The sequence below is a fragment of the Anomaloglossus baeobatrachus genome, chromosome 10 (genome assembly GCF_048569485.1).
Source record: "Anomaloglossus baeobatrachus isolate aAnoBae1 chromosome 10, aAnoBae1.hap1, whole genome shotgun sequence".
Taxonomy (NCBI): Eukaryota; Metazoa; Chordata; class Amphibia; order Anura; family Aromobatidae; genus Anomaloglossus; species Anomaloglossus baeobatrachus.
The window spans coordinates 42,391,257-42,417,595 of record NC_134362.1 but is presented as its reverse complement, the minus strand read 5'-3'; the positions used below and the strand labels follow the sequence as shown (position 1 = coordinate 42,417,595).

The following is a 26,339-nucleotide window of genomic DNA, read 5'->3' as shown; positions in this document are numbered from 1 at the left end:
GTTTTTTTGCGTGTCGAGTTGTTGTTTTCATTGGTATCATTTTCAGATACATGCAATGTTTTGATTGCTTTTTTTGTGTGGAAGATGCTGCAACCAAACAAACATCAATTCTGGCACTTTGATTTTTATTTTTTGCCTTCTACATTTTTATTTTGATATATCTGACTTTTTGTGAAATGCAGCAATATTAAATAGGCTTATTTTTAATTTCTTCATCTTTCTATTGGGACAAGGGACTAATTCAAATTTTCTTTTTAAGAATCTCTTTACCTTGGGACTGAGAATTTCATATGTATAGTTGCCATCCCTTTTCCTTTTTGTCAAATAGTGTTTTGCTCTAAACTCACTGAGTGCCATGGCGGCATTAGACACTATTCAGACCTCACATTCTGACACCAGTTTCTCTCGGGCATTGACCAGCTGTGTGCTCATTAGTGATCGAACTAGCAGGAGTTAGTTTCTGCTAGCCTGCTGGTTACTTTTTTGATCACATGCTGAAGGAGACCTATCACAGGAACTCCATTTTATAAATTGAAGTGAATTTGTCTTCCTATGCCGACTATAGCTTTCTGTGTGTTGCTTGGTGTGCAGTGGAATTCCTCATGTCATCTGGTTATTTCCTCCCTGCTTTAGTTTTCTGCCTTATCACTTGTTGTCTGATTACTCCGTGTGAGCGTGCTGTGTGATGGAGTTTTGGTTTACAATGTTTGGCTGTCACTGGTGGTGTTTACACGCTCCTGTACCGGCTCCTCCTTCCCCCCGCGGTAGTAGTAGGTAAGGGCTGGTCAGGAGCATGGGTAGGAAGGCGGCACAGACATCATCACCATCAGACATATCTCTGGGTCCATTGACACCTAAGGCCCCCCTTGCCTGAGGGCCAGTCTAGGAGCCCTGGTCTCCTGTTATCCCCTTCTCATCAGATCATTCAATTCCGCTGCTTCCAATATGTTTGCAACAGTGATAAATCTAAACCTTGACTTCACAGTCTTTTATGTGTAGCGGTATAGGAAAGACAGGAGCGTTGTCGCAAGGAAGGGAAGTTACTTACGCTGAACTGATAAGTTTACTGAATGTCCAAGGATTGCCCACTGTGCCTCAATATTTCCAACAGCAGCAAAAGCCCAACAGGAACCACATTTGCCCTGGAGAATAAATGTAAAGCACAGTGTTATTTGCACAATGTGCTCTATTATATGTGCTATATTACACGTTATCTGGGTTGCCAACCATCCAGAAATTCCAGGAAGTCTGTAGAAATAGGCCGGTTGTATTTCTAAGATGTTAGTGGCCATCAGGAATCCATATTGGCAGTCTGTCTTTAAGGAACGCTTTAAGATATTAGACAGTAACAGTTTAGTTTATATCAGCTTGTTTTTCTGTAATTTTCCCAAACACCTGGAGTCCTAGCTCTTATATCAATGTTTAGTGAGAAAGTACATGTTTATAGTATCACCCAGTACCACATGGCTTTTTTTATCAATGTTTAGTGAGAATGTACATGTTTATTGTATGGTAAAACATTTGGTACCAGGAGCCTATGGCATGTCTCATTCGGTGACGTATTTGTCCGGTGTAGATTGACATCTAAAGAGTTGGCCACTCAGAAGAGGGATACTATATTGGAAAAATAGAACCTGTTAGACTTTATGTAACACTTGGTTACGCGAACATTTGTTTTTGAGTGAGATATAAACTGGTGAAGATTTCAGCGAAGTCAGTAGCCTGTTAACCTGTGAACTAAAAGGGGACACCCGTGATGCCACAGTGTGGATCCCAGGAGTTTCTCTGTCTTTGCAGTTTTTACTTCTCACAGCTGATGTTCCCGGACAGATGATGTGTGTTACTCCGGTTGAAGTTTTTCTATGTAGTGTGCAATGTAAGTACTTTACCTTTGTGATTTATATTATGCAAAAGTGTACGCAATATCACACTATTGCCTATTTTCTATAATCATTGAATCATTATAATAACATTAAATGCCTTCTTTAAAGCCATATCCGACGCCTTTAAATACTTGGCAAAACACTGGCCCATACATTTTTTTTCAAGGTGTCCGTGAATTTTTTGACCCTGAATAAACTTATACACATTATTTTGACTATAATTATTGTTATTTTACAGTTTACAATAAATGCAGCTCATGTCTTCATATCAGCATTATAGACTGTACACATAAATCCATTATAATCAATGATTTTATTATGGTTTTACAGTGTGGTGATAAGAACTATTGTCTGTCTGTTATTTTTTGATAATCTGTCCAGAAGAAATAAAAAGTGCAGGGTTGCCAACTTGACATTATGTGAGTACTATTGTTCAATCGTAATAGTTGAGATTTCCCTCATCATCTGCCTGTACATAAAATAACACAAAAATGTAAAGTATAAAGGGTGCTTTACACGCTGCAACATCGCTAGCAATTTCTAGCAATGTTGCGAGCGATAGCACCCGCCCCCGTCAATCGTGCGACATTTGGTGATCGCTGCCGTAACGAACATTATCGCTACAGCAGCATCACACGCACATACCTTTTCAGCGACGTCGCTGTGACCGCCGAACAATCCCTCCTTCAAGGGGGAGGTGCGTTCGGCGTCATAGCGACGTCACTGCGGCGTCACTAAGCGGCCGCCCAATAGCAGAGGAGGGGCGGAAATGAGCGTCCAGAACATTCTGCCCATCTCCTTTCTTCTGCATTGCCGGTGGACGCAGGTAAGGAGATGTTTGTCGTTCCTGCGGTGTCACACATAGTGATGTGTGGTGCCGCAGGAACGACGAACAACCTCACTACTGACCAGAGAACGATTTTTGGTAAATGAACGACGTGTCACAGACCAACGATTTTTAACTCTTTTGCGATTGTTTAAGGTCGCTCCTAGCTGTCACACGCTGTGATGTCGCTAACGACGCCGGATGTGCGTCACAAACACCGTGACCCCGACGATATATCGTTAGCGATGTCGCAGCGTGCAAAGCACCCTTAAGTCTCTAGTAGAACCGACCAGAAACAAATTAACATAAAAAACCCACCAGAATTAATACATTTAAAGTAAAAACAAAGCTCAACATCTAATTATTGATCTAACCCCTAAAATAAATCCTTAATATTTTAAATAGTCTGTACTTTATAAACTTTTGATCTTATTTGATAGATAAAGTATTAAATGGACAACTTGCAAATCACTTTGATCAAATATTGTGTTGCCTTTCCTCTAAAATAAATAATTTTCTGTTGTCAAGTTCTTGAAGAGGACATGTCACCCGGTCATACAATGGCCAGTTCTTTCTTTCATGTTATTTACGCTGCTCCAGTGAATACTCTGGGTTTTCTGTTTTGTTTTTTTATATTCTCCCATCTGGTTCCATAAACATGGTTCTTTTTATTTAAGAATAATGGAGTGGAGCCTAAAGACACACCCCTGAGGATCCTGTAGGCAGCACCTCTTTGATAAAACCATCGAAAATTCACACTAAATAAAGACTCCATACTTCTGGAACCACATGGTAGATTTAAAAAACAAACAAACAAACAATCAAAAAACAAACTGGTTACTCAAGGGTCAGTTAGAATAAAATTAGAACAAAAAATGGTCATTTTTGACCTCTTCTGTAAGTGTAATCCATCCCTAGCAGCAGAGATCCTGATACGGATTACAGAAGACAGGTGATGGACGTTCAGAAGGAGCTCCGTCAAATTACCCTACATACTGCACGTAAGGGTAATTTTCCGTGCTTACACTGCACGCAATGCTCCAACATGACCAAGGGCAGTTCTTTCTCTCATCCACGCACGGGTAAGATTTTCCATTTGCAAGATTTTTTTACCTGTGACTCGTCCTATGTGGTTTACCTCATAAAGTGCCCTTGTGGTCTCGGATATGTTGGGGAGATAACCCAACATATCCGAGACCAGATAAGCAAGCACAAATCTACTAACCGATGCAAATACAATCTCTTGCCTGTCCCAGCACATTTTATGAAGGCAGGTCATTCAGTTTCACAATTACGTTATCAAGTGATTGAACATGTCCCATTAAATAGGAGGGGCGGCAATAGGATTCAAAGACTAAAAGAAAGGGATGCCTTTTGGATATACACCTTACAGACTCTCGAGCCCAATGGTCTGAATCGAGAATACGAGGTATCCTATTAATATAATACCTGTTACTGATTATTGCATTGTATTTGTCCTCAGGGGACCTATAGGTATTCATCTATGAAAAGCTATGCATGTTCTATAAAGAGCTATATAGTAATATCATGGTTAATCTATACTGGGTCTAATTTTCTGTCTTCTTATCTCTTCAAGGCACAATAACGTCTTCACGGAACTGCACCATCACGTTACCAGCATTCACAGATTCCTCCTATCTCAAATGCCCAGGGTGTGTGCGCATGCGCGCGCGGCCGCGGGGATTGTAATGGCCCCGTGCCCGCGCTCGCGTCTGCCATGCACTGAGTCACCCCTCTCACCTACTAGTGCCGTCTGTGGGGCGCGGACGCGTGTGCGTGCGGGGTTTCCCTCACGGGGCCTTCCTGTGCGTGCGCGCGCTTGCGCTCCACGGGTGGCAATGCGTTCCACTCACCTGCGCCATCTGTGGTTCGGTGGCGCGCATGTGCAGGGGGTGCCTCCTTTGGGGGGCCCTCCTGCGCATGCGCGCGACTGCGTTCCACAGGCGGTGGTGCGTTCCACCTGCAAGACGTCCGGTCCCTCCACTCACTTACGCCGCCTGTGGTTCGCCGGTACGCATGCGCGGGGGTTTCCTCCTGCGGGGGGCTCCCCTGCGCATGCGCGCGACTGCGTTCCACGGGCGGCGGTGCGTTCCACCTGCAAGACGTCCGGTCCCTCCACTCACGCCACCTGTGGTTGTCCGGCTAGCATGCGCTGGGGGTTCCTCCTGCGGGGGGCCCCCCTGCGCATGCGCGCGGATCCGTTCCACGGGCGGCGGTGCGTTTCACCAGCAGGACCTCCTGCTCACGTGCCCGCCTAGGTTTAAATGGCGACTGCCATACACAAGTCAGCACCTCTGGACCCCACAGGCTTCTGCACGGCACAGATTCTCCTCTCCCCCATGGGAATCACCACTGCATACTGCATATCCAGGTAATCGTTAGGGGCTTTGCTTCCTTGTATCACATGCTTCTTGCATTATATGCACTTAGCCCTATAAGCGGTTATTTTCATATTTTTCACAGACCCCAGCAGAGGGTTGGGTACTTGGGGTCTTTACACCCTATATGAACTCTAATTGTGAAATAAGGTTGGTGTTATATCCCCTAATTTATCAGAAAAAAATCACCGCTAGAACATAGATTATATGTCTGTGTATTCTTTTATATGCCACAGTTCCAAGGGCTTGGAGTCTTACCCTTTCATTGTAAAAAAAATTGATCTTCTCTGACCAACACATAATGTGGTGAGTCACAAGAGCTATGTAATTTCGTTAGGGTTGTCCACCTGTCGATGTTCCAGTGTGATACGTTTTGTTTTCTTCTATTCAGTGGACCACTTGTAACAGCATTCAAATTAACATTGTGTCCATGAGAGATTTACCCTGTAAATAACGAAGGTAATTTCACTTGAATACCTATATCCCCTTTATATCCCCGTCTTTATATATAACACCTCTCGGTCTCTGTTTCTCCTCATGCATATGAAATGAATGTATATTTTTCTCATACGATTTTGTTCTTTACCTTAGGTAGATTACTAATGTTCAATGCCAACGCATGTGAACGTTTTTTCACCATTCTACCACCGCATATATTCTTTCTGGCATGTATGATTGATACAATATTGTATTTTACAAACTTTGTACTTTGGCCTACACATGAGCAATGAGTTCTCATCCTCTATATGATTGATGAGTATCTACTTATACTTAGGTCTATCTTGATACTTCCCAAAAGCGAGTACTTGCCCCTTCTCAATTTCTGTTTCATGCACTGTAAAGAGTCGATTTACATGTGTGTAATAACATTGTATGTTTTATTTGTACTTACTGGTGTTATATTTTTTGTTTTCTCAGGGATCATATATTTGATAAAGGCCTGACTGTATGGCCGAAACGTCATTATTATGTTCTACGTACCTTTGCATGAATAAAAACTGAAATCAAAAGCATCAACATCTTTGTTCATATTTTTTGAGTGCCCGAGCTGATTTTCTATATATTTACCCCTTTTTCTCGGAGGCACCTAATATAAGTGTGAGCCAGATTCTATTATATATATATATATATATATATATATATATATATATATATATATAGATGATGGACGTTGTCTCGCTCTCCAGTTTGCCAAACTGTATACAGGTGTACTGTCAGCTGGTTGTTGAAATGTGTTCCTAGTCCTAAAACGTTTTCTGAAACCTTCAAAAGAAAGTTTGTAGGTGCCTATGCTAGGAGGGATTCAGCGTTCACTGCAGGGGCGGACATATCATTAGTGCAACCTGTGCAGCTGCACAGGGGCCCAAGGGGTTGGGGGCCCATTTCTACTTCCAAAGGAAGTGGAGTTGGGAATTTTGATGAGTGATTGGACTGAAAAGGGCCCATTTACTGTTCTTGCACAGGGGCCCTTTTCTGTCTGTGTTCGCCAGTGGTTCACTGTCCAAATGGTATGGGGCAAGGAACTGCAAAAAAACACTGTTTAGCTATAAACAGAAGTTTTCATTAAAACTATGTCAGATAGTAAAAATAGTCCAAAGTAATGGTAACAGGTTTTCACGGAGAGGAATATCTCTGTACATTCTCTATTGGAAAAGAATGGCCTCCAGTAACCAGTGCAATGACATGGACCTCTGTATGGTTCATGCAGAATTCTGTGGTTCACGGACACTTTCAATCTCTGGATACCATTCTCAGACATATTTATCTTCTTGGCCACACAATCAGTATTAGGAAGAGAGACTTTTCAAACATGGTGTGGACACCTATCATGGTGAGGGTTTCAAGAGAATTTGTCAGTGTGATCTACCCTCCTAAGTCATCTATACGGGCCTGTAGGTCATAGAAAGTTAACTAAAATTATACCTTCATATCTGCAATCCAATGACTTTTTAATAGAGAAATCCACATTTTTCTTAATATGTAAATGAGCTGTTAAGATCTATAGGGAGGACACAAGTGTCCCTGACAATGTGCCTACGGAGCTTAATTTGAATAAAAGTGGGTGTCACCAGAGTGAGACATGTAATGACCGACAGTCTGCTCTCCTGATCTCACTGCAGAGTTGTGAGTGGCTACAGCTCACACAGTACAGCCGAGCTACACTGTGCCTCATTACAAACACATTTGCAGTTGTCTTCTCACAGTTCTGACCTCAGACTGGCCGCCTGTGAGATGGAAGGTGAGCACTATGAGAGGACAACTGCAGCTGCAAATGTGTTTGTAATGAGACAAAGTTTAGCTCTGCAATAAACTCCCTGATAAGGAGAAGTGACTGCACACCAGACTTACACACATACAGACGCAAATGATACTACATCCTATCTTTTCAGTACTAGGGGTTAGAGTCTGTCAAAACAAAAAAAGTTAAAACTTGGTGAATCCTCGTTGTGGCTGAGACGTTCAGTTCTTCCCACCTATTTGTTTTCAATCTATCTCTGCCCTGCTCTTGTTACAGGAGACAGATGGAAAGCAGTAAATAGGAAAGTGCACTGAACTGTTCGACTTTTTGTGCTGCAATGTTAGGATTGTATTTATATCTTACCTGACTTTTGGCCTGCGAAATGACTCCTGCCTTGCGCCAGTCACAAGATCCTTTAACTGGAGCAGCCTCCACCTTCAGTGGTTTCACATTATTTGGAGGAACATCATCAACATCAGTCAAGAAATTTCTTGTGAACTCTTCATCTATACACACAAAGACAATTTTAGTAAAAACAGGAAAGTCTTAAAGCAGATCTGTCATCAGAATTCATAATACAATCTGTATACATTACAAGATATAACCCTAAAGGGGGCTTTACACGCAGCGATATCGCTAACGATATGTCATTGGGGTCACTGAATTCGTGACGCACATCCGGCATCGTTAGCGACGTCGTTGCATGTGACACCTACGAACGACCGCTAACGAGCAAAAATACTCACCTAATCGTTGATCGTTGACACGTTGTTCATTTCCCAAATGTCGTTGCTGGTGCAGGACTCAGGTTGTTCATCGTTCCTGAGGCAGCACACATTGCTACGTGTGACACCCCGGGAACGGCGAACAACAGCGTTCCTGCGTCCTCCGGCAATGAGGTGGGCGTGTCGTTAATGCGGCTGCTCTCCGCCCCTCTGCTTCTATTCGTGGCCCGCTGTGTGACGCCGCTGTGACGCCGCACGAACCTCCCCCTTCAAAAAGAGGTTGTTCGCCGCCCACAGCGACGTTGCTAGGAAGGTAAGTATGTGTGACACTTTCAAGCGATATTGTGCGCCACGGGCAGCGATTTGCCCATGACGCACAAATGACGGAGGCGGGTGCGATCGCTAGCGACATCGCGGGCGAAGCCGGGTAGTACAGCTAGTTTAACATAAAAATCCAATTTAAACAATAGGTCGTTTTAGGATGACACATTCCATTTAAGAAACGCTATGGACATGTACTGTAACAGTGGTTAATTATAATTATTAAAGAAGACCTTTTGCCATTTTAAGAATGATCACACAGGTGCATGACTAAAAAGCGGTTTGATTATTTTCATCTAATTTCCATGTATTTTGATGTGCTTAAAACAAAAAAAAATTTGAAAAAAATCCTGGCCGTCAGGATTTGCCCCAAAATGCAAAATTCTCTTCAAATTTAGTAAATTTTTCTCAATTTTTGGAATTTTTTTTTTATCTTAGGGTTTTAACCAAATTCAATGTCAAAATTGGCATTAATTATTTCACATCAGTGCATTCAAGATATACAATGTCAAAAAAATATAACTTTCAAAGAAAAGAAGTTTCAGAGTGAGCTAATGAAACCAGCATCAACATGTTGCAAGCTGAACATATGGGCTCAGACATGCCCGGGCTTGTTTTTAGAGTTGAGCGCGGTTAGTGGTTCTCCAGTTCGCGGTTCGAGTGATTTTGGGGGCTGTTCTAGATCGAACTAGAACTCGAGCTTTTTGCTAAAGCTCGATAGTTCTAGTTACGTTCGAGAATGGTTCTAGCAGCAAAAAGCCAAGGTAATTACTAGCTGGCTTTTCGCTGTAATAGTGTAAGTCACTCTGTGACTCACACTGTTATGAAAATTTCAGCGTATAGTGTGCGTGGACTGCGCATTCAGATCACTGCTGCTGGGATAATGGTGATCGCCATTTTTTTTTTTCTGTTCTTCCTTCCCTAAGCGTGCGCGTATAGTGGGGCGGGCCAGCATGTCAGCCAATCCCAGACACACACAGCTAAGTGGACTTTTAGCTAGAGAAGCAACGGCATGTGTGATAGGATGTCCATGTCACATGTCCCTGCATTATAAAAACGGGTATCTGCCCGTCAGGACGCCATTATCTGCCTTCTGCGTCTGGGTGTCAGTCACCGCTGGCGTAGCTCCTGTCTCCGATACTGCTGTGTACGCTCTACACACAGCGCTATACAGAATAGGGATAGAAGTTACTTTTAGCCCTTGTAAGGGCTAATAACATCAGGCTCAGAGCCATAGGTGACAGTCAGGTCCGTGGAAACAGATTTTAACAGCTACAGATAAGAGCGTCTGTGTAGCTAAGGCCAGGGACTTCCTCGCTGCATTTCCCCTTTAGGAGGGATATAAAGTGAGGCTTCCTTTCCTCTACACAGACCCACAACCCTGCCACTGTACCCTCCTGCCCTTTGCACACTCAAGCTCATTTTTACTAAGCCATTATACTAGCAAACACTGAGGAAACTTAGTGGCATCCTAAAAGTGGCTGTTGGACTTCATTATTATCCCACTGGTGCAAAGCTATTTGCAGCACCTCTGCATTGCACACTCAAACTCATTTTTACTAAGCTATTATACTAGCAAACACTGAGGAAACTTAGTGGCATCCTAAAAGTGGCTGTTGGACTTCATTATTGTCCCACTGGTGCAAAGATATTTGCAGCACCACTGCATTGCACACTGAAACTCATTGTTACTAAGCCATTCTAATAGCAAACTGTGCTGCCAGTTTAAGGGCCGTAGTTGCATTGTCAGAGATAGTTATTGTTGTTTATTCTGCTGTCAATAAAGCTAGACCACCATTGCAATCTACACAACCTCTCAATTTTTACTACCACATTTTAAGTGCACAATCTTGTTGCAATCAAAATGAGTGGCAAAATGACAGATGCTGGTGGAAAGGGGAAGAGGCGTGTTGGAAAAGGAAAAAAAGAGTTTGTCCGTGGGGAAGGTGGCAAAGCTCCATTAAAATCTGCTGAAGATAGACCATCTTCCAGCAAAAGTAAGATGTCTACTACTTACCGTGGACAATCCGATGTGCTCCCTTTTTTACGGACACGAACAACTGGAACAAAGGTAGATGATGGCCAAAAAAGGAAAATGCTTGAATGGATCTCAAGTGGTCCAACAAGTGCCCTCTCCGCCACCTCAACTACCGCATCCAAAAAACACCAGTTCTCTGAGTTGTCATCCCAATCACACTTGCTTTCTCCCAGCTCTGAAGTCTCCATCCGCCCTGCACAGTATGGTGGAACTGAGATGGCTGAGTCTGCAGAGCTGTTCAGTCACACTATAGCCTGGGAATCAGAGGTCTGCTCCCAAGCTACAGTGAGTACAGACCAGGAAATGGTCTGCAGTGATACCCAGAACCTTTGTGACTCTGATTCAGGCCGTGAGGAACAAGTTTCTGAGCATAATGTTGACCCTTATTCACAAACTATAACACCTGTTGTTATAGACAATGAGAAACATACTGATGACGATGAGACGCAGATACCAGATTGGGATGACAACTTAAATATTCGTTCACGTCAGGAAGAGGCTCAGTCTGAGGGGAGTGCAAACACAACGCTTGATGAGGAAGTTCTAGATCCCACCTACTGTCAACCCACAGTCAGGCACTCGAGGAGGTCAACAGAGGCGGTGGAGGAGGATGCTACTGACGACGAAGTTACCTTGCGCCTTCCTGGACAGAGGAGTAGTACTGGTAGCACGTCTACAACTGCATCCTCAGCCACCACTCTGCCTCTGAGCACTAGTCGGGGGGGCTCAGCAGGTCGCATGCCCTCTAAGCCTTGCCTAGCCTGGACCTTTTTTGACATAGCAAAAGATCGCCCAAATCATGTGATATGTAAAATTTGTCGTGATTCTGTTAGTAGAGGGCAAAACCTTAGCAGTTTGACAACTTCTTCCATGAATCGTCACATGAATAAATATCATATGTCCCAGTGGGAAGCTCACCGTGCTGCAATGCGGCCTAGCGGAGCGGACCATCCACCGCCTGCCCCTTCCAGTGCATCCGCGCGCTCTTCATCTTCTAGGACTGTGGGGACAGCTGTCACACCTGGTTTTCCACGCACAACTTCCACCACTGTAACCGCAACAGGCAGTTTGCTTGGTAGGTTGTCAGTTGGTTTGGAAGGGGAAACAAGTGCGTGTGTACAGCTCTCTCAGACATCGATAGCACCAACGTTGGATGAAGGCAACATCATGTCTACGCCTGCACTTTCCTCACAAACCTGCATTTTTCCAGGGACACCCTACTCAACACCGTCCACACACAGCAGCCAGATCTCTGTCCGTCAGATGTGGACAAATAAAAGGCCATTTCCTGCGACCCATGACAAAGCTAAGAGGTTGACTTTATCCCTCTGTAAGCTCTTGGCTACCGAAATGCTGCCTTTCCGCCTGGTGGACACACAGGATTTTAGAGACCTTATGTCTGTCGCTGTGCCCCAGTACCAGATGCCCAGTCGCCACTACTTCTCTAAGGAAGGTGTGCCTGCGCTACACCAGTATGTCGCACACAACATCACCGCTTACTTGAGAAACTCTGTGTGTGAACGGGTGCATTTCACCACCGATACTTGGACGAGTAAGCATGGACAGGGACGTTACATGTCGTTGACTGGGCACTGGGTAACTATGGTGATAGATGGTGAAGGGTCTGCTGCACAAGTCTTGCCGTCCCCACGACTTGTGTGTCAATCCTCTGTCTGTCCAAGTTCCACCACTGCTTTTGCCTCCTCCACCTCGTCTGGGTCCTCCACCTCCGCCCCAAGCCTGCCGGGTCAGGCCGCCAGCGTTCTAACTGCGCAGAAGGAATCACGCACCCCTCATTAATATGCTGGCAGCAGAGCGCAACGGCATCAGGTGGTCTTTAGCTTGAAATGTCTTGGAAATAAGAGTCACACAGTGGCTGAGTTGTGGGCAGCTCTGGAGACTGAGTTTGGTAAATGGTTGTCTCCACGTGTTGAACCTTGTTGTCCATCAATTTTTAACACACTATCCCGGCCTAGATGGCCTTCTGAACAGGGCACGAAAACTGTCTGCTCACTTCCGCCGTTGAACCACCGCAGCTGAGCGACTTGCATCGCTCCAGAAGTCTTTCGGCCTGCCGGTTCATTGCCTCAAATGCGATGTGCCGACACGCTGGAATTCGACTCTCCACATGTTACAGCGACTGTGGCAGCACCGTCGAGCCCTGGTGCAATACGTCATGACGTATAGCCTGGGCCAACGAAATGCAGAGGTGGGGCAGATCACCCTGATGGAGTGGTCTCAGATCAAGGACCTATGCACCCTTCTGCACAGTTTCGACATGGCGACGAATATGTTTAGCGCTGACAATGCCATTATCAGCATGACAATTCCAGTCATTTACATGCTGGAGCACAGGCTAAACACTATTCGGAGTCAGGGGGTGGGACAACAGGAAGGGGAGGAACTACAGGAGGATTCCTATGCGCAAGAGACAACAACATCACCAAGGTCCAGACGTTCATCATCACCAATGCGGCAGGCATGAGACCATGGGGGACAGGGATCAAAAAAGGGCGCATGGTAGCAGACGAAATGTTGAGGAAGGTGCAGGAGAACATGAAGAAATGGAGGACGAACTGTCTATGGACATGGAAGACTCAGCGGATGAGGGAGACCTTGGTCAAATTTCAGTTGAAAGAGGTTGGGGGGAGATGTCAGAGGAAGAAAGCACGGTTAGCACCTCTATGCCACAAACACAGCGTGAACTTGGTCCGCATGGCTGCGCAAGACACATGAGCGCCTTCTTGCTGCACTACCTCCAACATGACCCTCGTATTGTCAAAATTAGAAGTGATGATGACTACTGGCTTGCCACACTATTAGATCCCCGGTACAAGTCCAAATTTTGTGACATAATTCCAGCCATAGAAAAGGACGCACGTATGCAGGAGTATCAGCAAAAGCTGTTACTTGATCTTAGCTCGGCTTTTCCACAAAACAACCCTGGTGCAGGGAGTGAATCTCCCAGTTGAAACTTGACAAACATGGGACGGTCTCGTCATCTTCAACAGTCTACCCGTACCAGTAGCACCGTATGTGGCGCTGGTAACAGCAATTTTATTGAATCTTTTCATAATTTTTTTAGACCATCCTTTGCAAGGCCACTAGAAACAACAAGTCTGACACATAGTCAACGGCTGGAGAGGATGATACAGGAGTATCTCCAAATGAACATCGATGCCATGACTTTGCAAATGGAGCCTTGCTCATTTTGGGCTTCAAATCTTGCAAAATGGCCAGAGCTCTCCACTTACGCCTTGGAGATCTTGTCGTGTCCAGCTGCTAGCGTTGTCTCTGAACGTGTCTTCAGTGCTGCTGGGTGTGTGCTGACAGATAAGCGCACGCGTCTGTCCAGTGACAATGTGGACAGACTAACGTTCATCAAAATGAACAAGTCATGGATCCACAAGGAATTTACTAACCCTGTGTCATCCTGGGGAGAGTAAATGCTTGTGGAATGTGCTTGATGCAAATCAAAACATCCTGTTTGCAACAGGGGCACAAGTGCTGCCACTGAAGGGGTGAGTGTATGTGTGGCCCAATTTTTGGAAAAAAGGGAGACTCCGCTTGGAGTAACCCTTGCTTGCTGTGTTTTTTAAAAGGAGCCAAGATGAAGAATTCATGGTTCAGCAAAGACTTAGCTACCTACCCCGGTGTCATCCTGGGGACGGTTAAGTATGGCGTATTTTAGAATGTGCTTGATGCAAATCTACCTGTGAAGTGTACAATTGGGGCACAAGTGCTGCCACTGAAGGGGTGGGTGTCTGTGTGGCCCAATTTTTGGAAAAAAGGGAGACTCCGCTTGGAGTAACCCTTGCGTGCTGTGTTTTTAAAAAGTAGCCAAGATGAACAAGTAATGTTTTAGCAAAGACTTTGCTACCTACCCCGGGGTCATTTTTTTGGAAAAAAGGGAGACTCCGCTTGGAGTCACCTTGCGGTGTTTTACATGATTTTAGAAAGGCATGCCATGCCTATATCTATGTCTTGTCCTCTTTTTCCTTGTTACGCTGTTTTGTTTTCGCATGAGAATTTGTTCTTGTCACTTTCCCATGTGTTTGTGTTGTGTTGTGAGTTGTTTGTCACCTTTTGGACACCTTTGAGGGTGTTTTCTAGGTGTTTTTATGTGTTTGTGATTGCCTCCCATTGTTTCCTATGCGGTTCGAGCGGTTCGCCGAAAGGGTTCGCCGAACCGAACTCGAACGAGAGTTCCGTTCGGTGAACCGAACTCGAGCCGAACCACGGCCGGTTCGCTCATCTCTACTTATTTTATCATGATTCTCGCCTGTTCACACTTTTTCATCTCAGTTCATGTTAGCTCGTCATTATTCAACCTTGTATGGCTCAGCGGAAGTATGTTATGTCGCCTGACACTTTCTGTAACATTTGTGGTGAATATATAGTGTTGAAGCAACAGCTGAGTATTACAGACTTTGTGAAAACAGTATACTTTGCATACTTCGAACTAAAGCTTGGAGATCAAAATAAAGCTTGGGCACCTCATAAAGTGTGCAAACAGTGTGTTGAGGACCTCCGAAATTGGTTCAAGGGTAAGAAAAAAGCTTTCCGTTATGGTATTCCTTTGATATGGTGAGAGCAAAAGAACCATAGTGACAATTGTTACTTTTGTTCATGCGACGTGAAAGGGTATAATTCAAAATGGAAGCATTCAATTTCATACCTCAATCTTCACTCACTAATTCGTCCCATCCCCATGGCACAGATATACCCAAGGCCACCGCTACCTTGGAAGAGATAATTATGTCCGATGAAGGTGGAGTCATACCTGAACCAGATGAATCAAGTTCTGACTTTGAAGATGATACAAGACCAAATTTTTTTTCCCAGGAGGAGATGAATGAAATTTGGTAAGAGACTTGAATCTACCCAAATATGCCGCTGAGTTACTTGGATCAAGGCTCAAAAGCAGGAATTTATAGTTGCCAGGAGGGTCTTTTTCATGGTTCAGACTTAATGAAAAGGATGCCCAGGAAGACAAGTTAGGTTATTACATCGATGTCGAAGGTTTGATGGGTTAATTCAAAATCCATTATCATTCGACGCAACGGCGTGTTTTTATAGATTCTTCAAAGTAAATCTCAAAGCAGTTTTACTCCACAACGGCTGTTTTTATGCTTTTAAGATTACGTGGATAATCAAAACAGCTCTTGAAAATTTTTTTTTGGCAGACCTGTGTAATTGACCCTATAATTGATGTCATGCGCTGTCCGGTTCCACACACGCGCATTGCTACTACGGTACAGCGTCGAACTCTGTTCACATTGCTGAGTCCAACAGGCAGCCTGGTCTCGGTTTGTGCTCAGCTCGGCTGGGCATTGGCTGAGTTGTTTCATTGCTTCCAGCCTTTCAGGGGTTAAAATCCTTTTTGGAACAGTGTTTAAGGCCCGTTTCACATATCCGGCATTTCGCCGGATCCGGCACACATGCTGTACAGTACAGTACATTCATTTACAGTGGAAGCGCGACACCATGCGGACAAATGTGGTTGTACATAAAGCACACAACTGCATGGTGTCGTGCTTCCACCATAAATGAATGTACTGTACTGCATGTGTGCCGGATCTGGCATCCGGCAAAATGCCAGATGTGTGAAACGGACCTTACTCTTCTCTGACTCAGGCTGCTAATTATCAACTCCAGCAGATCTCTCCCTTTTTAAGGCTGGGGAGTTTAGTAAGAAGCTGCCGAAAAAATCATTAGCTATCCTGGTCTCTGTGGAGCTCTGGTTATGGTGAACAGCATTAGCTTTTTTCCGTGGTGTGAATGCTCTCTTGTTGTAAGTTTTTCTCAGCTCTTTCCTTTATTCCCCAAGCACTCATATTTTCTCCTCTTTGTATGTGAGTGCAGTGTGTATGAGATTTCGTTGTCCCTTGTCCGTGTCTTTTCTGTGGGGTTGTGTTTCTGGGTTTCTGGCCCACTCCCAGGGTTGGGGGGGAGTAAGATCAGGGCCGGACAGGAGACCGTGCCAAGTCGGGGACCCAGGCCCCCGTACCATCAATGGTACCCCCGGGGTGAGAGTGAGCATAGAGGCCCCAGTCTTAGGGCCAGCTCAGGAACCCCCCGGTCTGTCAGTACCTCCCCCGTGACAATTAAACAGTGGCTGCAGAGTGGAATAAAATGTCTTTTTTTTTCTTTTTAATTCTTCATCTCAGTTGCAGAGTTATGGGCTTGAATTAGGATAAATCCACCAGGGCTTTACCAGATATTTATTTATGTGGGCATCTTCTTTTCCCCTGTATGAAACTGTCCAATCATTAACAGGAGACGTTATGTAAGGGAAAAAATGGACACGCCCCCAGAAAATTAGTAGAATAAGCCTTGTCCTGTGAGATGTGATGATACACAGTCCTGATCTCTGCGCCTACTGTGTAATATACAGCAGAGCTGAGTGTTGTCACACTTTCAGCTTTCATCATAAGGCAGTTATGTGGAGGGTAGGAGGAATACAGCAGAGCTGAGTGTGAGTACAAACACTTCCAACTTTCATCTCATGGCAGTTAGTGTGGGGGTAAGGGTAGTAGAGCAGAGCTTATTACTATTCTGTGCAGAATACATGCAGGGGGCTGGCAGGGTAAGACGTCTACGTGGTGCAGCTTCACCCAATAGTTGATGAGTGAGTAGCATGTTTTTCAGTACCGCAGCAGAAGTTATTGCCCATGGTATAAAACTGATAGTTCATATGATTACAGTAAGTGCCTTTTACTTAGTATGAAACTTTTGTTATTGAATCACTTATTGAAGGGTTATCCTAGGGGTAAGGGGTACTTTACACGCTGCGACATCGCTAGCAATTGCTAGCGATGTCAAGCGCGTTAGCACCCACCACCATCGTACGGCCAATATGTGGTGATCGCTGCCATAGTGAACATTATTGCTACGCAGCATCACACGCACATACCTGTTCAGCGACGTCGCTGTGACTGCCGAACAATCCCTCCCTCAAGGGGGAGGTGCGTTCGGCGTCACCACTACGTCACTAAGCGACCGTCCAATAGAAGCGGAGGGGCGGAGATGAGCGGGACGTAACATCCCGCCCACCTCCTTCCTTCCGCATTGCCGGTGGACGGAGGTAAGGAGATGTTCGTCGCTCCTGCGGTGTCACACACAGCGATGTGTGCTGCCACAGGAACGAGGAACAACATCGCTACTTACCTGACAACGATTTATTATTAAACGACCTCTCCAAAACAAACGATTTTTGTCTTTTTTGCCATCATTTTAGGTCGCTCCAGCCTGTTACACGCTGCGACGCCGCTAACGGCGCCTGATGTGCGTCACAAACACCGTGACCCCAACGACATTGCTTGAGCGATGTCGCAGCGTGTAAAGTACCCCTTACAGTTATGGCTGATTGGTTGGGATCTGACCTATATATGTCGTTTCCAAGAATGCCTCTTTATAGATTAATTTAACTAAAAATTACTCACCTGTAAGGTCGCTGAACTTGGTGACCCCATATTTTGCTGTTCCTAGTTCTTCTTCCTGTAGGCGACGGGCAGTGTTTAAATTTGCTCTAAAAACCGACAATCGATATTGATATTCTGTAGAGATATAAGAACGAGATGTACAGTTACAGAAAAGGGCTATAATGTTCAAGAAGCCTAGATATTGTACTGTTCACATCTTATCAATATATATATTTTGGAAAAATGTCCTGGCATATCATGTGATGTGTCTCCATGCATGGCCGGCTTTAGGCATGTGTGACTTGTGCGGTCGCACAGGGCGCCGACGGCCATGCTTCAGGGGGGCGCCGCAGAGAGGTAAAAAGTCATAAATTTCCTGTCTCCTCCGGTCCCAGCACTGCGTTTTTACTGAAACCGCTGCCGCACGGGCAGCAGGCTTTGATGGGAGGAGCCGCAGGGAGACCCTATGTTTGAAACAAAACGTACTGTCTCCAGCGGCGCCTCTCTATCCCTTTCTTGAAGCTTGGCAACCGGGCTGGAGGCCGACCATGGGGGCTCCTGCTGTGTGGGGGCTCCTGCTGTGTGGGGGCTCCTGCTGTGTGTAGCAGGCTGTGTGGGGGCTCCTGCTGTGTGTAGGATGCGGTGTGGATGCTCCTGCTGTGCATAGGAGGCTGTGTGGGGGCTCCTGCTGTGCATAGGAGGCTGTGTGGGGGCTCTTGCTGTTCATAGGAGGCTGGGTGGGGGCTCCTGCAGGTGTTTGCATATAGTTGCAGTGTGGCCTCTAGACATAACTCCTGTGGACCCCAGACACCTCAGTCTGACCCTGCATCCATCTATCTTTTATATAGTATCTACTGTATGTGTGTGTCATGTATATGGAATAATTTATGCAGTAGCAAAATGACCGGGCCTGTGGGTGATGGGGGCCATTGCTATTTCCTCGGATGCATGGTTGAACACCATTGAGGAGCAGTGGGCCACTGGCTCCCTGTTTCGCCCTTGCTCTGCACCTGTAGGTGTAATGACATCAGGGGGAGCCTGTGATGTGATGCCAGTGGGCCCTGCAGCTTCGGTCAGAGTGGGTGCAGAGCATATGTAGGGGACAATACATAAATATATATATATATATATATATATATATATATATATATATATATATATATATATATATATATATATATATATATATTACACCCTACATATGCCCTGTACCTGTCACGTGTAATGTAATGTAATTCTGAATATTGACCTTCCATATCCTAAAGGTGTGTAATATGTGTTCTGTTAGGATTTCACTTGCTGATTCGAGTGGTAGTTATCTGATCACTCACATGTGATTTGCAATGTGTGGTCATCTGCCGAATGATGTCTCCTCCTGTTTCTCTCAAATTAAAAATTATAACAATGAGAGAAGCAGGAGGAGACGTCATTCAGCAGATGACCCCCAGTCCGCAAATCACTGGTGAGCGATCACATGACCACTCAGATTGGCAAGTGAAATCCTAGCCATATATTACACATTTTGGAGATTCGGCTAATGTGCAGAATGTCACACAGGGGAGACACTGGTCAGTCCAGGGCAGTAGAGCAGGGAGAAGCCGCTGGGGACCGGCCTCCCGGGCACCTCATCTTGGTTGCATCGTCCCCGGCCAGATATTAAATGTGTGTTTTATCTGAGACGTGGCAGCATCAGAGTAAAATATACACAACTGCAATAATGGAGCCAGTGTCTGATTCCTTCCACCCGGGGATCATGCATGAGGAATCAGGTGTCAGAGAACTTATCTTGTAGCAAAATAACATTGGAGTCTCATTATTGACATGGCGTCAAGGCCGTCTGCACATCACATGTAATGGTTTAGTGTAGGTATGAAGGTCTATCAATGTAATGCATCACTAGCAGCTGAGGTGTATTATGCGGTTCTGCAGCATAGAAGGTGTGTATGATGAGGTTCTGCAACAACTGAGATGTGTGTGATGAGGTTCTGCAACAACTGAGATGTGTATGATGAGGTTCTGCAACAACTGAGATGTGTGTGATGAGGTTCTGCAGCAGCTAAGGTGTGTATTATGAAATTCTGCAGAATATCACATGATTCGGCATGGATTTATCTTGCAAATTTTCCAAAAAAATTATTTGCAGCGTTGACAGCAGGTGTGAGCCCAAACTGGTTAATAAAGGGATTACAGTATATATGCCATAGTTCTTCCATACACAGGGCCCCTCCCTCATGGTGTGTATGTGGTTCTGCAGCTTAGTCTGTTCAGGTCAGTGGAGCTGAGAGGCAGTGACACATACACAGTGTCCCCCGTCCTCATGGCCTCATGGTGTGTATGTGGTACTGCACCTCAGTCTGTTTAGGTCTTTGTAGCTGAGAGGCAGTGAAACATACAGTGCAGACCAAAAGTTTGAACATACCTTTTCCTTCAAAGAGTTTTCTTTATTTTCATGACTCTGAAAATTGTAGATTCACCTTGAAAGCATCAATACTATGAATTAACACATGTGGAATGAAATACTTAACAAAAAAGCGTGAAACAACTGAAAATATGTCTTATATTCTAGGTTCTTCAAAGTAGCCACCTTTTGCTTTGATTACTGCTTTGTACACTCTTGGCATTCTCTTGATGAGCATCAAGAGGTGGTCACCGGAAATGGTCTTCCAACAGTCTTGAAGGAGTTCCCAGAGATGATTAGAACTTTTTGGCCCTTTTGCCTTCACTCTGCGGTTCAGCTCACCCCAAACCATCTCGATTGGGTTCAGGTCTGGTGACTGTGGAGGCCAGGTCATCTGGCGTAGCACCCCATCACTATCCTTCTTAGTCAAATAGCCCTTACACAGCCTGGAGGTGTGTTTGGGGTCATTGTCCTGTTGAAAAATAAATGATGGTCCAACTAAATGCAAATCAGATGGAATAGCATGCCGCTGCAAAATGCTGTGGTAGCCATGCTGGTTCTGTATGCCTTCAATTTTGAATAAATCCCCAACAGTGTCACCAGCAAAGCACCTCCACACCATCACACCTCCTCCTCCATGCTTCACGGTGGGAACCAGGCATGTAGAGTCCATCCGTTCACCTTTTCTGCGTCACACAAAGACACGGTGGTTGGATCCAAAGATCTCAAATTTGTACTCATCAGACCAAAGCACAGATTTCCACTGGTCTAATGTCCATTCCTTGTGTTCTTTAGCCCACACAAGTCTCTTCTGCTTGTTGCCTGTCCTTCGCAGCGGTTTCCTAGCAGCTATATTACCATGAAGGCCTGCTGCACAAAGTCTCCTCTTAACAGTTGTTCTAGAGCTGTGTCTGGTGCTAGAACTCTGTGTGGCATTGACCTGGTCTCTAATCTTAGCTGCTGTTAACCTGCTATTTCTGAGGCTGGTGACTCGGATAAACTTATCCTCTGCAGCAGAGGTGACTCTTGGTCTTCCTTTCCTGGGGCAGTCCTCATGTAAGCCAGTTTCTTTGTAGCGTTTGATAGTTTTTGCCACTGCACTTGGGGACACTTTCAAAGTTTTCCCAGTTTTTCGGACTGACTGACCTTCATTTCTTAAAGTAATGATGGCCACTCGTTTTTATTAACTTAGCTGTTTTTTTCTTGCCATAATACAAATTCTAACAGTCTATTCAGTAGGACTATTAGCTCTGTATCCACCAGACTTCTACACAACACAACTTATGGTCCCAACCCCATTTATAAGGCAAGAAATCCTACTTATTAATCCTGACAGGGCACAGCTGTGAAGTGAGAACCATTTCTGGTGACTACCTCTTGAAGCTCATCAAGAGAATGCCAAGAGTGTGCAAAGCAGTAATCAAAGCAAAAGGTAACTACTTTGCAGCACCTAGAATATAAGACATATTTTCAGTTGTTTCACACTTTTTTGTTAAGTATTTAATTCCACATGTGTTAATTCATAGTTTTGATGCCTTCAATGTGAATCTACAATTTTCATAGTCATAAAAATAAAGACAACTCTTTGAATGAGAAGGTGTGTCCAAACGTTTGGTCTGTACTGTATAACCTGAGTACTCTTTATTACATAGAAAGCAGATATGTTTTTCTAAATTTGTACATTCCCCTTTAACATTTGTATTTTGGACTTTTTGGTCCAGAGTACACGCAGCATCGGCCGCCGGCTCCATCGTGCATTGTCTGGCATCATCCTGCACTTTTATCCTCAGGATTTGTATAGTAAATGCTAATCCCACCAATGGGGCCACGACCTGCACCGCTCTAAGTGTATAGGAATTTATATAATCTCTGTACGAAGAGCGGCAGCGCCTCATTCTCCAGATACATGTGCACCCCATAGGTGAGATCCGCATGTACCATCCATGATGTAATAGCTAGGGATACAGCATAAATGATTGAAATCGAAAGACCTCTAAAAGAACAAGATCAAATGTTGTGGATTTGAGGTGCAGATTCTCCAGTACAAATTTGGAGTTTATTGTACATTTGAAGAGATCAATTTTATTAGGATATAAAAAAAATGGCCTCCTGTCCTTGTTTGTTTCCTAGGAAACTGGGTAAAAAATCAGTAGGGGGCACCAAAGGACAGTTTTGCACAGGGTACCATTCAGGCTAAGGCCGGCCCTGTCTCCATGTAAACACCATATACTGGGAAGGTATACGGTATATCTGTAGGATATATGGTCTTTACAATGAGAGTCAATGAACGACTGCAGTGATATGTTACAGAAGTACATTGGGGAACGCTCCCGGCCAACACCCCCTTCGTGTCTATAAAAAGAGATGTCGATAGAGCCGTATCCAGAAGAGCGAAAAGGACTAATAAGTGGTAGGCTATTTTGCTGTTAAAGTTAAAGAGAAGCCATTAGTAATACATTTTTTTGTTGAAGCAAAATGTAAAAGTAATAACTTTTTATTGAAAATTATATATCTGTATATATCCCAAAAAATGTTTAAAAATTCATTTTTAAAGTCAATGACTTTTTAGTTGCTGCTAGACATCACCCCGTTGCGTTGCCATCTTGCGGCCCCATTGTCTGTCATCTCATGGTGTATTATAGCATCATTTCTGAAGCTACGGTCACATGCATATTATTTCTACATATTTTTGGCTTGTATAAAAACACATTGTATGAAGCTGAAGTTCTCCAGCTGTGTCCACTGTAGTGGCCGTTCTAGGCAGCTGAGCTGCAGTACTCCCTCCCGAAAAATGGCTAGAAAAAGGAAAAAAAAGAATTACCATATGCACTGCAATGTCAGAAGGACTTGCTGTTCGTATGTTTATTCTTTTCAACTTTCTTCTCACTGCTTAAGGTCTCTTTCACACGTCCGTGAAAATCACACACGTTTTTCACGGACGTGTCAAAGGTGCGTTTTACCCTCGGTGAGCCGTGTGTATGGCACACGTGTGTTCTCCGTGTGTTATCCGTGATCATACACAGAGAACGGGAACTTTCTACTCACCTGTCCCTGGCGTCGCTGTCCGTGGTGCTGATCTGCGGTCTCCGGTCCTGCCGACTCCCCGCTGCTGCTGCTTCCGGCTGCAGTGAAGTCAATATTCAAAGAGCATAATGAGCAGCGGTCGGCAGCAAGTGACAGCAGCGGCAGAGACTGCAGGGCAGGAGAAGGTGAGTAAAGGTTTTTTTTTTTTTCTCACAGACACATGTCTTTTCTCCGGTGCATGTCACACGGAACCCATCCGTGTGGTCCGTTTGCATTACGTGTGACACGTTTGTGTTCCGTGTGACACCCGTGATGCCGGAGAGAAAACGGACATGTTGCCGTGAGAAACACACGTATTGTGTCCAAAACTATAGGAATACCTAGGTCTACGTGTGTACGTGTCTCCAGTACGTGAGAAAAGTGCCAAACACGTACCAGAGGCATGTACGTGTGAAAGAGGCCTAAGGCTGCTTTCACACATCATTTTTTTGCCATCAGTTACAATCCAGCAAAAACATGAAAAAACGGATCCGGCGTCTGTTGCCGCCAGATCTGTTTTTTCCCCCATAGACTTTCATTAGCACCGGATTGTGCCTGATGACCTTGCGTTTCATCAGTTTTTTACTGGATCTGGCAAAATTTACCTGTCCGGCGGCCGGATGAAACGTTGAAGTGAGCGTTTTTGTGTCCGGCAAAAAAAACGGATTGCGCCGGATCCGGCGCCGTACGGCGGGTTTTATAATGGAAGCCTATGGATCCGGAGTAATGCTGCAAAAAAACGGATCCGGCCACCAGATCTGTTTTTTTTAACTGAGCATGCTCAGTATCACACCAGATCTGTCAAAAAACTGAAGGAACTGATGGAAAAAACTGATGCAACTGATCCGTTTTTTTCACCGGATCTGTCACATTAGTTTTTTCGCCGGATCGTGTCTGATGCCAAAAAACTGATGTGTGAAATCAGCCTTAGGCTAAAAGAAGTGACCTGACCATTTTTCAGGCTCTTGGAAGCTGCCACTATTTTTTATGTATAATTAAAAAAATAATTATATAATGTCAGCAGCAAAGCCTCTGCAAAAAAGAAAAAATTATAAATGACAAAGGAGACTCGTCAGGAAAAATACCATCGGTGTTTTCTTGAAGTGTCTTCTGCTTCAATAGCGATGATGTTACACGGTTGTCTTAAAGAAGTTTTGTAGACATGCCCTTAGTGAAAAAACTGACTATAATTGTTGCATATCCATAATGTAAGCAGTGACGCGTTTTAACTCCTATTAATTGAGCAGCCATTAAAATAAGTCGTTTTTTTTCAATAAGATGTTTTTGGAGGGTTCTCTTCTTCTCTGGACTCTATCTATCCATCCCTCTATCTATCTGTCTATCTGTCTATCTGTCTATCTATCTTTCTATCCCTCTATCTATCTCTATCCCTCTATCTATCTATCCATCTATCCCTCTATCTATCTATCTATCTATCTATCTATCTCTCTATCTATCTATCCCTCTATCTATATATCTATCCCTCTATCGCTCTATCTATCTATCCCTCTATCTATCTATCTATCCCTCTATCTATCTATCTCTATCCCTCTATCTATCTATCTATCCCTCTATCCATCTATCTATCCCTCTATCTATCTATCTCTATCCCTTTATCTATCTATCTATCTATCTATCTATCTATCTATCTATCTATCCCTCTATCTCTCTATCTATCTATCCCTCTATCTCTCTATCTATCTATCTATCTATCTATCCCTCTATCTATCTATCTATCTATCTATCTATCTATCTCTATCCCTCTATCTATCTATCTATCTATCCCTCTATCTATCTATCTATCTATCTATCTATCTATCTATCTATCTATCCCTCTATCTCTCTATCTATCTATCTATCTATCTATCTATCTATCCCTCTATCTCTCTATCTATCTATCCCTCTATCCCTCTATCTCTCTATCTATCTATCCCTCTATCTATCTATCTATCTATCTATCTATCTATCTATCTCTATCCCTCTATCTATCTATCCCTCTATCCATCTATCTATCCCTCTATCTATCTATCTCTATCCCTCTATCTATCTATCTATCTATCTATCCCTCTCTCTCTCTCTCTATCTATCTATCTATCTATCCCTCTATCTATCTATATATCTATCTATCTATCCCTCTATCTATCTATATATCTATCTATCTATCCCTCTATCTATCTATATATCTATCTATCTATCTATCTATATATCTATCTATCTATCTATATTTCTTAATTCACTGAAAAACAAGAATAAGGACAAAAAACATAATAACTGGCGTACGTTACATGTGAAATGGATGATGTACTTACCTTCTTCATTCTTATAAACCTTATTGAATTGTTTGATAAATGTTTCAAACTGTTCCTAGATAACAAAAAAACCAACAAACATATACATTAGAAATATGTTAGAAATTAAATGACATCTAGATAGGAAAGAAGGAAAAGCAATTTGGTAATTCAGATTGACAGAAAAGAAAAAAGTGTACAGTGATATTTTTAAAAAAAACAACAAAACAGATAATCACCAGTTCGGTATTTCCTAAGACCATAGGTATGAAGATGCACAATGCAGAGAGAAGTGGAAATGCAAGATACATGGTGAAGGATCACGTATGATCTGCAATGTCTGCTCAAATGTAGCAAGTAAAGAAAAGCTAGAACAACCTGCGAATGTAAATGATCTAAGAAGGAAACCACAGCTGTTAAAAAAGATCTGAGTGGTTAAGGCTGGGTCAAAGATAAAACAAAATTTGGGCTGTGACTGAAAAAAGTAAAGATAAAAATGCAGATCTCTGATTATATGATTAATCAGCCCCTTCAGAAATGGGTCTATGTTGGGCTTTAATATAAAACATTTTTTTGGTTGCGCATTACTGCATTCACAGACCAGAACAATTTAATTTTTCAGTACTTGTAGCCAAATAGTGTTTATTTTTTATTGTAGGACACATTTTATGTTGTAAAAGCCATCATTTATTCATTAACGTTGACATTTTACGAAATAGAATTGAAAGAGCAGGT

At 43.8% G+C, this 26,339-nt stretch overlaps 1 protein-coding gene across 2 annotated transcripts in view; it reads right to left on the bottom strand.

The window, feature by feature from the left end:
• The window catches only part of LOC142254494 (cathepsin W-like), a 70,017-nt gene extending 44,046 nt beyond the window's left edge, over positions 1–25,971 (bottom strand). Inside the window, exons 1-5 of one of the 2 annotated variants that reach the window (XM_075325579.1) lie at positions 25,844–25,971; positions 25,626–25,680; positions 17,877–17,990; positions 7,711–7,853; positions 1,049–1,142 (exon numbers count right to left, since the gene is read on the bottom strand). In XM_075325579.1, the coding sequence (XP_075181694.1) occupies positions 1,049–1,142; positions 7,711–7,853; positions 17,877–17,990; positions 25,626–25,680; positions 25,844–25,915 (478 nt within the window). In that variant the 5' untranslated portion in view covers positions 25,916–25,971. The remainder of the gene's footprint in view (positions 1–1,048; positions 1,143–7,710; positions 7,854–17,876; positions 17,991–25,625; positions 25,681–25,843) is intronic. The other variant, XM_075325578.1, reaches the window with a different exon arrangement.
• Positions 25,972–26,339: the final 368 nt, after the last annotated feature.